Source organism: Euprymna scolopes, chromosome 3, assembly GCF_053919585.1.
Source record: "Euprymna scolopes isolate OS-2025 chromosome 3, ASM5391958v1, whole genome shotgun sequence".
NCBI lineage: Eukaryota > Metazoa > Mollusca > Cephalopoda > Sepiida > Sepiolidae > Euprymna > Euprymna scolopes.
Genome location: NC_136484.1, coordinates 140,035,839 through 140,051,755, shown reverse-complemented (window position 1 = coordinate 140,051,755; position 15,917 = coordinate 140,035,839). Strand labels below are relative to the sequence as shown.

The 15,917-nt window shown below is 31.6% G+C and overlaps 1 protein-coding gene across 1 annotated transcript in view; it reads left to right on the top strand.

Annotated features, from left to right (window-relative positions):
• Positions 1 to 15,917, top strand: part of LOC145259475 (glutamate receptor ionotropic, NMDA 3A-like) — a 344,884-nt gene that overhangs the window by 99,091 nt on the left and 229,876 nt on the right. The window contains exon 2 of the mRNA XM_080117230.1: positions 34 to 632. Within this exon, the coding sequence (XP_079973356.1) occupies positions 34 to 632 (599 nt within the window). The remainder of the gene's footprint in view (positions 1 to 33; positions 633 to 15,917) is intronic.

Genomic DNA, 15,917 nt, shown 5'->3' with positions numbered 1-15,917 from the left:
ATATTTATTTTATTTTATTTTTTATATTTACAGAATCTCGAAGGTTCCTACATGGTGCAGCTGAACCGTTCACCGTACTATTCGGGTGAGGCTATGGTGTCGCTAATCAGCCGCTTCGGCTACAGTTGGGTGAATGTCATCTGTCAGGATCGCTTTCTAGACGACGGTTTCTTGTCACGATTTTACGAGGAGTCAGCCGCCTACGGCATCATGACGGGACTGAACGGTACAGTCTCGCGCAGCGACAACTGGACCGTGCTTCAGCACAAGCTAAAGCGATTTCAAAGAAGTGCCTTCAAGATTATTGTTATACACTGTGAAGTGTTTGTCATGCGCAGAGTGGTTCAAATCGGCCGTGTGCTCAACCTGTTCTCCAATAACTACGTCTGGTTCCTCACAGAATTCGCCACCGAGCATAGTCGGAAGGCCGACTACAGCTTACCCGTCGGGCTGATCGGTCTCGAGCGGACCGAGCCCGACGGATACGCTGCCCGCGTTAGCAGCACTCTGCGGACACTCTTAAAGCATCTGCAGTCAGATCCCGTCCTCGACTGGGGTTCAAGTGATATCTCGTTGACCGACTATGCAAATTACACACTAATCTATAACTATACTTTAGAACCCTGGGTCAGGTAAGAAATACACTTTAACATTATGAACCGCATTTACCTTTATTTCAAAATGGTCGTATTTATCTTTTTTGTATTTTTATGCGTTTTTCTATTTTATATGATTATCTATCTTCGTCGTGTTTCATACGTAATCACCAAGAAAGGTAGAATCTCGAGAATATTAATCTACAATTCCAGTTAGATAATCAACGTCGGAACTTTGTTAGTCAATTAATCACTTTGAATCACTGCATTCGTTTTCTTACAAGGGTTTAATCTATTTCTAATAATCATATAGTGATCATCAGTTGTTTACCAGGAAAATATGTTTTGGAGTTTTAAAAACAAAACAGTATTGTGTATCATGGAATCCCAGCAGTGTTTATCAAACACTACTTTCCTTAAAAACAAGAACAAAAACGTTTGGGATATTAAACCCAGTTTTTCCTCCAGATTAATTATGTGCTAACATATTCATGCTGACAAATATGTATTCCTTAAATGTGTATTTCATCTTTGTCAATAGAATATATATATATATATATATATATATATATATATATATATATATATATATATATATATATATATATTGTGAACTTGCTATATTCGTACTAATTGATTTTATCTAACCTTACACAATTTCATTATAAATCATAATTCTGCGATTTTCTTGTTTTTCTATTTTGTTCTTTGTTTTTATTTGTTTCTTTTACATAATTATTAATTTATTTCTGCTAAGTTTTTTTATGGTGTCACACGTAATCACTTAGAAAAGTAGAATCTCATTTGGGGGCGCAGGAGTATATGAAAATGATAACTTATAATTTGCAATTTCAATTAGCTAATCAACACCGCAATTCAGCCTTATATGTTGCCAACCATCCGCTGGTCTGTCAAGATTCGATATGACTCGTTAAAATATGACTTGTCATTTACCCCAAATTCAAACTTTTACATCATTAACTCTATTTTAAAAAATAAACATGTTTAACACGTTGGTGCCTCTCAAATAGATAAAATGATAAAATAAAATGTTTCTCTATTATTAGTTCATTATTCAAAATTATCTCTATTATTAGTTCATTGTTCATTTTTTTACATTGTAAATTTAGTTCAGCTCAAATATATTTATATAATATTAGTTTAACTGGGGTTTAAGTGATATCTCGCTGACCTACTATGTAAATTATACGCTAACTATACTTTAGAACCTTTAGTAAATTAAGAAATATATAAACACTTTAAAACATATTTTCTTTTATTTCCAAGTTGTTCTTACCTTTTGCTTTTATGCGTTGTTTTTTGTGGGTGTGAGATTTTGTTTTTGTTTTTGGTTTTGGTTTTTGCAATCCTTCATAGGTTCTCTCAAATTTTGAACAGCTTACTATTTTCGGTGTTGTCTAAAATTCTTCCTATAATAAACTAAACAAACTAAAAATCTGCACGGTGTATTTATAGGTGACGAAACAAAATATCATATCCCAAAAATCATTTAAATTGCTCACGTAGTTTTAATTTTAGATTAGAAAATCAAATTCATGTATAACAGAAGAACAACAGCCGTGTCAGCCATTTTGAAAACAATTGAAAAATCAAAGGAAGATAAGTCAATGATTAACTTGCGAGATTTATATTGTAATGCCCACGAATTCGTATTAATCAGTTAAAAGCAATTTTCTTTGTGAAAGTAAAACTACTTGATCAATTTACATGATTACGTAGCTCCATCTGACCCCTCACTTCACCCATACTCGTTTACTCTTTCCTTTTCTTCTCTTCTTTCTTCCACGTTCTACAATCGTGTCTTCTAATAAGATATACTCACTGTCTGCTTTAATGTTAAAAATACGAATGACATGGAATTTATTAAATTCATCTACAAATTTGGAAGAAGCCGTTTGAGGTCAAAATATTTATCGCTTGATCTGCATTAATAAGTCACCCTATATATTTTTATTTATATAAAGTTTGGTATCCATATTATAATTCTCTTATATATATATATATATATATATATATATATATATATATATATATATATATATAATGTGTGTACATATATATGTGTGTGTGTATATGTGTGTGTATTTCTGTGCAAATATACTTTATTTTCTTTAGAGAGCAATATAGTGAATGAATGACAAAAGTCTATAATCCAAAGTTCATAGTTTAACCATCTTAAAATGTATTCCTTGAGAGTATCTGTTTCGTAGCACAAAATCAATCAGTTAATTATTATATCAATTAGTGAATCTCTTTTGCCCTTAACTCATCAGAAGAAATAGCAGCAATCAATCCATAAAAAGAAATAAAGTGCGTTTTGACATGATTAAAATCCGAAAATTGGAAGAGAAGTTGTAAATACCTTATAGTATGTTTCCATTACGCCATTTTGAATTTTCTTCCGAAAGGAGCAACATTACTGGAAAATCACAAATCTATACACAATGTGTTTAATTTGTTTTTATACCCCAAATGATAAAAACTACTTTGTGGCTTACTGTCATCGTTGCGAGGCAATAAATAATAACGTCAACAACGTAAAAGTAATGTGTTTAATGGCTAGACATCTCGGGATATATTTTTGCACCCCCTCCTTACACAAATAAACATACACCCCTCCCTACCAAAGACAAAGGTGGCCATAAAGTAGATCATTGTTGTTTAACTTAATATAGAAAAGCGAGACCCCACTTTTTGAAACAGTAATTTCTTCATATCTTAGAAACTATCTGTTTTATGGAATTTTAAATGAATTCATAGCCCTCGAAAACCAATATAGGTAGCAATCTTTAAGGATTTTATGAGAGGGTGGATGGGTGACATTACCGGAAAATCGCAAATGTAAACACAGTCTGTTTATTTTGGTTTTTTCACCCAAATTTAAAAAAAAAACTACCTTGTGTCAAACTCTGTCATCGAATGTACACGTAGTGTATTTCATGGCAAGAAAACTCAATAAAGTAATTTTACGTATTTGACGAATAAATCGCGGTCCTAGTTTTGTTATGTAAAAAAAAACGTAAAAATAAACGTACGTAATGTTTTGGACTATGGAAAATATGAATACAGTAATGTCTATTTATATGTAATATATTTGTTTTCACACATACACACCCTTAAAAAATAACAACCCCTTCCCCCAAAAAAGGTAGCCATAAAGTATGTGCACATTGTATTTAAATCATTATAGGAAAGCGATCTCCCAGTTTTTGGAACTATAAGTAGAAAATATTAGTTTCCTGGAATTTTCAACGTTATTTTCGATTTCAGCGTCCCCGACAACCTATACCAGTAGTATTGTTTTAATGATTTTTCATGGTGTTTGATGGGCGGCATTACCGGAAAATCACAAATGTAAACGCCATGTGTTTAATTTGTTTTTGTTCACTAAATTAAAAAAAAAGTCCTTGTGTCTAACTCTGTCATCGTGTGGAGGAAAGTCAAAAATAGCAGCAATAATGTACACATAATGTGATTAATAGCAAGCAATCTAGAGAAACTCACTTTGTTTAAATCACCGTAGTAGTAGTAGTAGTAGTAGTAGTAGTAGTAGTAGTAGTAGTAGTAGTAGTAGTCGTTGTGAGGAAGAAATCGCCGTCTTAGTCGGGTTCTGCGAGGAAATGTAAAAACAATGTTTTGGGACAGGGGAAAAATCTGGATACAGAAATGTCTATTTACATTATATTTACATATAATAACTTTTCAAACCCCGTCCAAAAAATAAACAAAAAAAATGGCCATGAAGTGGGTGATCATTGTACTTTAAATTAATATAGAAAAGCGATCCCGCAGTTTTTGAAACTGTAAGTTCTTAATGTGAGAGAAAATAGTAGTTTCCTAGAATTTAAACGATATTTTTTATTTAAATATGAATACAGTAATGGATCTATACATGTAAAAGTAATTTTGAAAAGTTCTTTAATAAAAGGTGTGGATTTTGTATTCGGCTCACTGACTGGGAAAATAATGTCTGGAAGTGTCACCATAATGCATTTATAGAAACCGTTCGTTTATCAAAGGGAGAATGGTAATCCAGAATGGTAGAATTTTAAGAACTCAGCCAATCAGAATGTGCGGGAGTAAGCATAATGTTCCTTTAAATACGACATAAAGTTCCTTTAAATAGCTCAGTTGTGCAATACTACAAATAATCTTAAACTAAAAAATATTGCTTCCAAATGAATTTTTACCAATTAAATATTATAATGCATCTTGTGCGTGACATATGGTAATAGGGCGTTAGGCTTTAAGGAAAATGCTCTAATACTAAATGAAAATGAATGATATTATGATATTACTGAGTGTAATTAATATATATATATATATATATATATATATATATATATATATAGTGCACGTTACATATATACTGCCTATTTGGGAAAATGTGTATTTAAATGAGTTGAAATATATATATATATGTCAAAACATTGTTAACGCACTACCTACATAGCAGCAGCCGTATAGCGCAACGGTTAGAAGCTCTGACTGTCGTTTAGGCGATCGGATTTCGATCCTTGCTTAAGGTAGTTGTTTAGCCGCACTAATGAGCTGTGAAGCAGCGAAATAGTACTGTATGTGGATGACTATATATATATATATATATATATATATATATATATATATATATATATATATATGATGAAATACGTTTGAAAGCCATATTACATAGCAATATTATGAAAACAAACACTTGTTCGAAATTAATATTTCAGTGATAGATTCCTTCCTCAGAATTTTCTTTTTTCTTCTTTTTTTCTTCACCATAGTATTAAACTGATAACAAAAAAAAACAGTTAGTAAAGAGTTCGCGTGTTTTTGTCTGAGATGTTATTTTTAAATACCGGAAGAATGCGTTTGATGAACACGATATGAAAGGCAGGGTTGTTTTCCGTAGAATCGTTGATTGAATTTTAAAATGAAATCCGTATGAAATACGTATGAAAGTCAAATTACAACGCAATATTATTTAAAAAATAAACAAATTATTACCTGTTTACGATAAGCATTTCGAAGATAGACTCCTTCCTAAGAATTTTATACATTTTTTCTTTTTTCCTTCTTTGTCATGATATTAAATTAAACAATATGCGATCTTTTTATCAACTGTGTTTTTCTTCAATTTTAACATCATGCTGATGAAAAAAAAAAGGAAAAATGTATCAAATTTGGAGGAAGGAGTATATCTCCGAAATATTAATTAAACAAATAAATCTTTGTTTATTTTCATAAAATTGCGTTGTATTTTGGCTTTGAAATAATTTCATACGTACTTTATTTTAAAATTCAATCAACGCTTTTATCACGGAAAACATTATTATATATACATGTATATTAATATAAAGCTGAATGTCTGTGTGTGTATGTGTGTGTGTCTGATCACGAATAGGTTCCTATATGGTTGACTATTTTTAAAAACTGATTACATATAATGATAGAAGATGTATCGAAACACAGGAATGGGTATGTTTGATCTGCCAGAACGGTGGTTCATTAAAATTGTGGGGTCTTCGTTCGCGCCTGGTCCACAAAGTATGGAAATAAAAAAATTAAAAATTAAAAAAACCTTTACAAGTGTTTTTGATATAGATGTACATAAGAATACTTTGATAAGTATGTTTCAACTTAAATAGGGATGGTAGAATAAAATTGTGGGGTCTGCGTTCGCGCCTAGCATCCATAGGATGAAAATAGGCACAAACTTTAATAAAGACTTTTCATATCTATCTGCGTAAGTATACTTTGATAATTATGTTTCAGTTTGAAGAAATATGGTATAATAAAATTATGGGGTGTTCGTTCGCGCCTGACCTCCATAGAATGGAAATATGTCACAAATTTTAACAAGGTTTTTTAATATAGATCCACAGAATATTGTGATAAGTGTTTCAGTGTGAACAGGTATGGTAGAATAAATTATGGGGTTTATCTTTTTTATTTTTACTTTCATCATATTTTGCTTTGGTTTTGATATCCCCAAATTCGAAGCTATCTCGTTACAACCCTTCCTTTTCATAACCTATCATACTTTCATAAATCAGAGTCCATTTTCTGTAGGCTGTTTTTGAACCCAGTCATCGACGGGTACTTTTGCTAGTATATATATATATATATATATATATATATATATATATATATATATATGGTATCATTAACAAAATTATATATCTAGGACATATAAATACCATAATTGCCGTAGATTTATTGACGAACTTATATGCATAAATAATAAAGAGAAATGTGAAAAAAATAAACATTGTATATATCCAAAGAGGGTAGAAATAATGTGGATATGTACATATAAAAATTTATGGATGAATATTTTTCTATAAAATGTTTGATAAAAAAATCCTTTCCCTCTAAAATAGTTCGAATGCCGCATGAAAAATATCCTATGAATATGTTTTGCGGGAGCATTATGGCCGAGTTTTCTAGAATAGCTCTCGTTACATACTAATAATCGATTTTATACCTTAACTCTCTTGCTTAGTAATAAGAATGATTAAATAAAGTGATGATAACAGTAAACTATTTAAACAGTTAAATAAAGTATTTGGACAGTACTTAAACTTTAACTCTCACCATCCATATAATGTAAAGGAAGGAATGTCTGGTCCGGATTTCTTGGAGATGCTTTCTAGATAATTGTTTCGGTGGAGGTTTTCTCTTCTTTTGATATACATAGTTGTTACTGCATATTACTTTTTCTCGGTGTTGTAGGCAATGGTGTCCTGATGTATTTAAATCATATCAAATTAATCAACGTAGACTAATAGAGAGAATCTAAAACTATATTAGTAATGTATAATCTATTTAACAAATATATATAGGCTTTAAAAAATATCCTGTATATATTTATATTATGTTTTATGTTTATAAATTTTAAAAGTAATAAATATAAGGAGATCATGAGTAAATAATGATATAAATATATAAATAGAATTGAGAACCCTTCCCCGTAACAAGCCCTTTACACAAAATCTGTAATAAAAATAATCTAAAATTGACCCATAGTTTCTGCGAAAACCAAAGATCATAATTAAAGTACATAATGAGAAAATATTAAATGTGAGTCCAATCGATGCCTCAATTCGGCCTCGAAAGACAAAGGCTACCCCCTGTAGGGATAGATGCACATGTAATTGTGAGGCAAGGGTTGCGCAATTTCCACCCACAGCTCTTCTGAATCGGCACTTCTTGAGTCCAGTGGCAAGAAGTCCAGGACGACTGGAAACAATGTTGAGATAAGCGGAGAGTACATACAGCACCTGTAAGTCACAAATGGTCACCAATCCGGTACTGGCCAGGCTCATCATTGCTTAACTTCCGTTATCTGACGTGATTATGCCATATATAAATGTATATAAATGTAAGTAATCAAAACAAAAATAACAAAATTAATTTAAAAATAACGTACAGAGCAAAAATATAATTACTATAAATAGTACTGCCGGAAATCCTAATAGAAATAAAAGACTAGCAATGAACAAAAAGTTATAACTGTAGAAACCAGCCACTACTTTCGCTACAAAATAAATGGCTAAGCAAAAGCATTGTTTACCAGGCCACAATATTTGCCAAGGAAAATCTGAATAACGAAAACAATAATGTAGGGATGACCTCCCTAGATTTAAAAAGCAGATATTACGATCATAGACATTCAAATATAAAAACGCCGAATGTGAAAGTGGCTTGCAAATATAAAAACGCCGAATCTGAAAGTGGTTTGCAACATTAGCAAACCACTATTAGGAGCTCAAAAAAAGTCGATGATCACCGATAGTATAATTGAAAATAGTACAGCAAGCACATGTAAAACCCTATACGTCTCATATAGACTATGTCTGAATCAGAAATTAACTATCGCAAATTTTAAAGAACCCCAACATTTATTAAACTGTAGGAGTGAAATTGCAAACGTATGTATACACAAAATAAACTATATCTTAGGATACGGGAAAGTGATATAATTACTACTACTACTACTAATAATAATAATAATAATAATAATAATAACAATAAAAATATTAATCATAACTATAACATTAATTGATTATAAACAAATACTTTAGTAAAACATAAAATGTAAATAAACATCCAATTAAAAGTAGGTCATCTCCGATCATAAAGAAATGCTCGCTAAAACAACAAAGAAACACGTACACGCTCTCATTGACTACAATAAATGGTTTTGTCAATAACGAATAATCTGGCTGACTAGCAAACTCAGTACCACGGAGATATATAAAAAAAAACGAAAAATCGATTCCATGCAATAGCCTGATGAATCCTCATGAGGATGAAGTTCGAAAAATTCTGTGTAACTTAATTGCATATATATTTTCAACACGTACCATATATATGTATATATATATATATATATATATATATATATATATAGTAGGTCATGAAAATATATATGGCAATTAAGCTACACGGAATATTCCGCGTTTCATCCACGTTAGGATTCGTCAGGCTTATGCGAAGAGTTGTGGTTATCTCGCGTTTTTATATATGCACATTCTATTGAATTTTTACTTAGCCAATCAGCTTCCTAGTTTCCACCGCGCCCCTCATAATAAGCCAATGAGCAGGCACTAACAGGACAAAGCCCAGTTGACCTAAGATTCAACCCTTCCTTTGTGTGTGCTTTTTTAGCGGGAAGCGTAGATATCTAGTGATCTGACCTATTTTCAATCTAGGTGTAGTTAAATGTGATTTTTGCCGATACTTTTTTAATATTATGTTAATTCATATATATATATATATATATATATATATATATATATAGGATAATTTATGTATATGTATGTTTATTTTATTTATTTATTTTCTATTGTTATTATTAATTTGAAAATTATTTTGCATCACTGTCCTAGAGTAAAGTTTAACCTGTGTACACAGGTGTTCGCTATTTCTCTTCTAAAGTTTAATAGATGTTGAGGTTGTTTAAAGTATAGGATAGCAAATTTTTTATGAAGGCATAATCTACACGGATCGTCTTGGTCTCTACATGTGTTTGCTTGTCTTACTATTTTCCATTCGACTGCCGCAAACGTCCGCTTTCTTTGAGTTCCCAGTATTGGTTTGCTATTTTTGTTTTCATGCGGTGTTTTTTAACGTACTTTTGTGGTCAAAATAGCGGGTTTTAAATCTAAGGAAGTCATAACTACGTAATGTTTCTTGTTATTTGAGTTTTCCTTCGCAAATATTGTGGTCCGGTAAACTATACTTTTGGTTAGACTTTATTTTGAAGTGGGCAAAGTGTGTGGGATGTGTGTGTAGATTATGCCTTAGAAAGATTAAAAATGACAATAGAAAATGAATAATTAAAATAAACATACATATACAGAAATGATCATATATATGTGTGTGTGTGTGTGTATAAATTAACATAATATTTAAAAAAACATAGACAAGAAAAATTAAATTTAACTATGAAACGCGGAATATTTCGTGTAGCTTAATTGCAACTTACTACCTAGCTCTACCTATGTAATGAGCACAGTTGAAGCAAATACTTAAAGCTGACGCATAAAATTATACTTTTGCATATTAATTCATGTGATTAAATGAAGTAGTCATATATATATATATATGTGTGTGTGTGTGTGTGTGTGTGTGTGTGTGTGTGTGTGTGTGTGTGTGTGTGTGTGTGCATATATGTATGTATATATATGCCTATATATATATGTATATATATATGCATATATATATATATATACATAAAATAAAATACATACATTTTACATTATACATACATAAAATATTTATACATAAAATAAAGATGTTTATACAACCGTTGCATTATTTAAAACAGAGCAATCATCAGATTATGTCTCTGGGTTCAAAGGCATTGTTTGGGGGCCGAAGTATTATTACGACTAGCTCAGTCCCAGCTGTATCTCCCGATACCACCAGATTATGTTGGATTGTAAACATTCTGTGAGATTGCCATATCCACATTGATGCTGACAGAGCCTTGTTTTGTATTCTTTTATGTATTTTTCTTGTCTGGCGGAGAAAGACCAAGATTATTCAAGAACCTTAAAGTTGAGTTCGCAATAAAATCTCGGCATCCGACTTCGATCGGAAATACAATGGTTTTTCAGCCATTTCTGACACGTATCTTTATATCTTTCCAGCTTACACTGGTGTGTTCATTAAAAATTCTCCTCAAATAGAACTACTAAATCGAATGCAACGCGTCAATCTGTGCAGCTATCAATTAATGCCGGCCTATTGTTACATAAAACTTTTTAACTATGTCCTTATTTAACGAAATGAATTGCTCTACTGATGACATTTTGAGCTTTATCGTCAGTCACGCAACATACTTTCGCAGCCTCCGCAACAATCTCCAATGCTATATTGTGTCTCCAGGCATAGTTTTTAGAGAACGCTTGCATCCAGTGAGAATGTGTTTGAGGTCTGCAGTTTTCCCATATCCTCTGCATCGATCGGATGTAGTACGTTCCCAGGCGTGAGGGTTACTTTGTGTTGGTGAGATACTATAGACAGTTTTTTGTGAAAACTTAATTATTAGGCTCCATGTGTCTGAGGTCGCGCCATGTGATTTCTCTTCTTTCTACACTCTCCCAATGTGTGCATGTGCCTTGTTTACTTTGACCTATAGTTATAGCAATGCGCTTGGCTTCCCAAGATTATGAGTTTCCTCTGAAACTATTTCCCTCTGCTTTATAGGAGGTTCTTTGAACCACCACTACTTTAGGTATAGATCTAGACCTGCTCTCCTATATCCCATAGCACCAAAATATAATAAATAATACATATATGTAAAGATATATATATATATATGTGTATATATATATATACATATAAGTACATGTAAGTATATCTTCATATAAATATAAGTATATATACATATAAGTAACATTTCCGCACAGCAGTCTGTGCAGCCATCAAACAATGACGATATATATATATATACATATATATGTATATATATAGATATATACATATATATAATTTTTTGTGTATTAAAAAAAAATATATATATATATATATTTGTCATTATGATGGAGAGACATGTTTTGATAGTCATGATTTAAAAAAAAGGATGGGTAAACTCACCGGTTTCGCCCTCACTCTTCTAGTGTTGGATTGAGGGATTTTTTTTTAATTCAGATAAGCTAAAAAAAAATATACGTATAAAATAAAAAAAATTAATCGTAACAACGTTTGTGCCCAGGAAAGATTAATTTAATTTGGACCCTAACATATCGTTCCCTTATGGTTTGTTCAAAATCAAAATTAGATGAAAAATTGAAAACGGTCACTTATTCTTTATCCAATAATGGGTACCTTCTTCCTGTACTTAAACCATGCTTTAAACGGAAAATAAATATATTTTCCCAACTAAAAACTAATACAGTGCTAACTTTCCAATTGATATTCGTTTACCATGGTTAGGGTCAGTAAGCGAGAAATTCGCCAAGCAAATCAGTTCCATAGTAGAAAAATGCTATTTTGCTTTCAACGTACGCGTTGTGTTCCCTACGAAACCCTTAATGGCATCCTCTCGAAAAGACGTTCTACACTCCTCCAATAATGTAATTTATCAATTCAAATATAGTTGTAGTGCTGACTACGAGTGTCGAACGGCGTTAAAATTGAATATTAGAGTTCAACGGCACATATTTAGCAAAATCAGGATTGTGACTTACTTTCTAAAGGATGTACTGAATAACACATCAAGGTCTCAAATAGAAAATCGTTTGCTGAAAACTCATATTGTGCTACGAACTTAAGCATTGACTCATTTACAATTTTGAGTCTTGTTTATTCGGATTTTCACCTGAAGATCTTGGAAACCATTCACGTTCGTTTGAAGAAACCTTTTCTGTGTCTCTTAGGTTTTAACGTGATTAGCCTCTAGGTCATTCTATCATTGTATCATACGTAGATTTATTTTAAATATATAGTGTCTCCCGAATTATTTTCCTCCCATTAGTATACTTTCATTTAAACGTATCTTAAACGTATATTTTTTCTTAGGGTCATCTCGCTTTTATAAATACAATAAATCCCTTTTAATCATGAATATAAAAACATGTCTTTCTCTTATAACTGCAATCAATGAATAAATCAATATATATACATATTTATATATATATATATATATATATATATATATATATATATATATATATATATATAGTTCCATTCTTGGGAAGAGTGCTGTCGTATTTGACCTTGCCTGCTATTTTCCAAGCATTATATGAAGTTCTTTGTTTGTAAGTAAACCAACAACTCAGGTACACAAAAAGAAACAGTGATTAAATGTTTATATAACTAGACATATAACGAGATCTATTCATATTAACATTTGACCGCTGATTATAAAGGATTTATTTGTTTGTTCATCATTTATATATTATTTATTTAAGGATGTAGTTTTAGAGCGCTGATCCTATGGGCTGGAGATTAACGCTAACGGTTAACATCTAGATGGTTATAGGTTCGATCCCTAACTCAGGATGAGTCCTAGTTTTTTATTATTTAACTGATTTTTCAAACTGATTTCTTTCTGATTCAAACAATCTATGAGGGTCGCTTAACGGGTCACAGCTTTCCTGTATCTTTTTAACTCTGTCTGATGGTTGTCCCTTCATTGCGACAATCTTTATATTGAGCTATTTAGCCTAGATGTGCCTCTTTTTATAAATGCAGTATTTCACGTCCACCAATTCTTACTCATGCATACCGATTTAATACATCGTCCACTTTGAAACTGAACGGTTGTAATGTAATAATATTACGATAGCAACCAATTCAAACACCATACATGCACAAATGTCTATGCATCGACGCACGCGCGTGCGAGTGGATGGAATTTCACTTCGCTAGTCAGATCTGCTATTACTAACTATCAGCTGCGAAATTTATTGATCTCAATTCCATCTGAACAGATTCAATACACCGCCTTAGAATATAATACTGATATGGAAGTGAGCTCCCGATGGTCGGACTTACGAACCCACGTTAAATGAGTTTCCGTCCTATTTCTTCTCTCTACCTTTCAGCGCCATTTTGATTTTTAGCTTTTTATTTTTTTTTTATTTTTTTTTTACATGCTAAAGGGTTTTTCTGTTCATCCCAATCGTATAGATTTTGCAATGCAGCCTGGGAACGAGATTTGAGACAAACTTTTTGGGACAACGATTTAAAAAAAATATATCAAAGAAAATTATTAAGATACGTCCAGTCAACCTGTTCATTTATCGATGAAGAGAAATGAAACGAAGCGGCATGCAGCCTAGCGAGTAGAACCGGCATACGCCGAAAGAGGAAGTTTCTAGGAAATATCAAATTCACGAGCGGTTTTCATTCATATGAATAACCCTGTTAGAAGAGATGACGACGTTAAGTTTTTGCAGTTCACGCAGAGAGATACGACGTCCTCCTACACAGAGATCCAGACATTTCCTAATGATAACCTATCTGGTATTTGTCAGGCTCAACCTTGCTTAACTTCAGTGATCCAATGAGAATCGGTGTTAACGTGATTATATTGCATCCGATATCGATAAAAAAAATAGTAGTTTGATTTTAAACAGATTAACGAAAATGTTACTTTAACTTTAAGCGTGACAGACCAAGGAAAATATTTATTAAAACTCATGTATAAAATGCTATATCCAATTTCGAGTAGATAGACAAACGACTAAACGAATACTATTTCTCACTTTAGTGTAAGATAATTACTTACTTTCTTATAGATATTCATGAATGAGTCTTATATAAGATGCGCCCATTCAATCTACGCGCTTAATGCTGAAAGTTGTATTTCTAATAGAAGTGCCGACGTACATAGACAGATCCAAATACCCATAACAATCTTTACCCGAATGTTTTTACTTGCACTCATTGTAATATTTGGATGCTTCGGATTACTGTTCTTGTCTTGAGTGTTATTTTCATAACGTTTCGATCGATGTAACTACCGACCTCTTTCAGGTGTATCTTGTCAAATTCGTGAATCTTGCTGTTAAATACGAGAATCTGCAAAGAATTTTTTACTGAATCCCTTATTTGACCCACGAGTGTAGTTTACTCTGGCCCCCTCAGTCGTGAATACGCAAAAGTCCTAAGTAATCCAATATTATATATTGAATGTTGCTTGCACTATGGATTAAGCTTCAATCTTCTCGAGTTCGACTGAAACATCCATATAATACAAATAATCAATCCTCATCTGGAAAATTCAGATTTATTTGATTTATATTTTAAACTAGTAGGTCCTATGTACGGGAGTAATGCACAAAGTCAGAACAGATTCGTTGAAAGAACCCCATCCCCTCACAAACTAAATAAATTATAATTAACTAGCCCATTATCATGGACTAAGTTAATTTTGTTTTGTTTTGGTTTATGAAGTAGTCCGTGATTTATGCTATGCAATGCTTAATACCACATTACTTAACGAATAAAACTATGCTTTCACCGCTATAATGGAAATTAAACAAAAAATGTTTACGAAGAAATATTTTAAGCAATCCAGAAACAATAAGCAGAAATGGTAAAAAGCAAGTTAGTTAACTTTTTCAAAAATTTTGCATATGTGCATTATCTTCCTCAATAAAGGAAAGTACTAAATAAAGAATATTTACCAATACATATTTTTATCAATCTTGAAAACCATTGGTTGTGGAGTTTTTGCAATGAATGGAAAAATCTTTAGAGACGGAGGTAATTTCATTTTGTTTTTATGGGGTGATTGGGAATGACCTGGAATAAAAACTCGAACAGTCAAGAACAAAATTAAAAAGCTGGTGAGTAAATGTTTTACAAAAAATGGTTATAACTTCAAAAAAATAATAAATGTGCATGACCTTCAAGTACAAGAAAGTAATGGATAAAAATATTTGCTAAGTAATATTATAATCAATTCTAAAACCATTGGTGTATATGTCTTGCAATGGAAAATAAATCTTTCAATACTGAGTTATTTCTATTTTGTTTTTATTCAAAATTCATAAGTTAAGACATGAAGCTTCGCTAATAAAAAGAAATGTTAAAAGAAAGGTTAATTAACCCTAAAACTATAGGTACCAGTGTTTTTCGGTGATGGGGAAATATTTCCAGATCGGGGTAATTTTATAATATTTGCATTATAGTATATTAATTACCCAAGTTCCAAATATCAAGTTTTCTCAGCTTGTCATTTATTAATTTATTATTTTTTAAAAAATATCCATTTACAATATTGTTTCGTATTGCAACTAAGAAGTATACAAAATTATGTTATTGCTGCATATTTACCCACGTGCTCTTCAG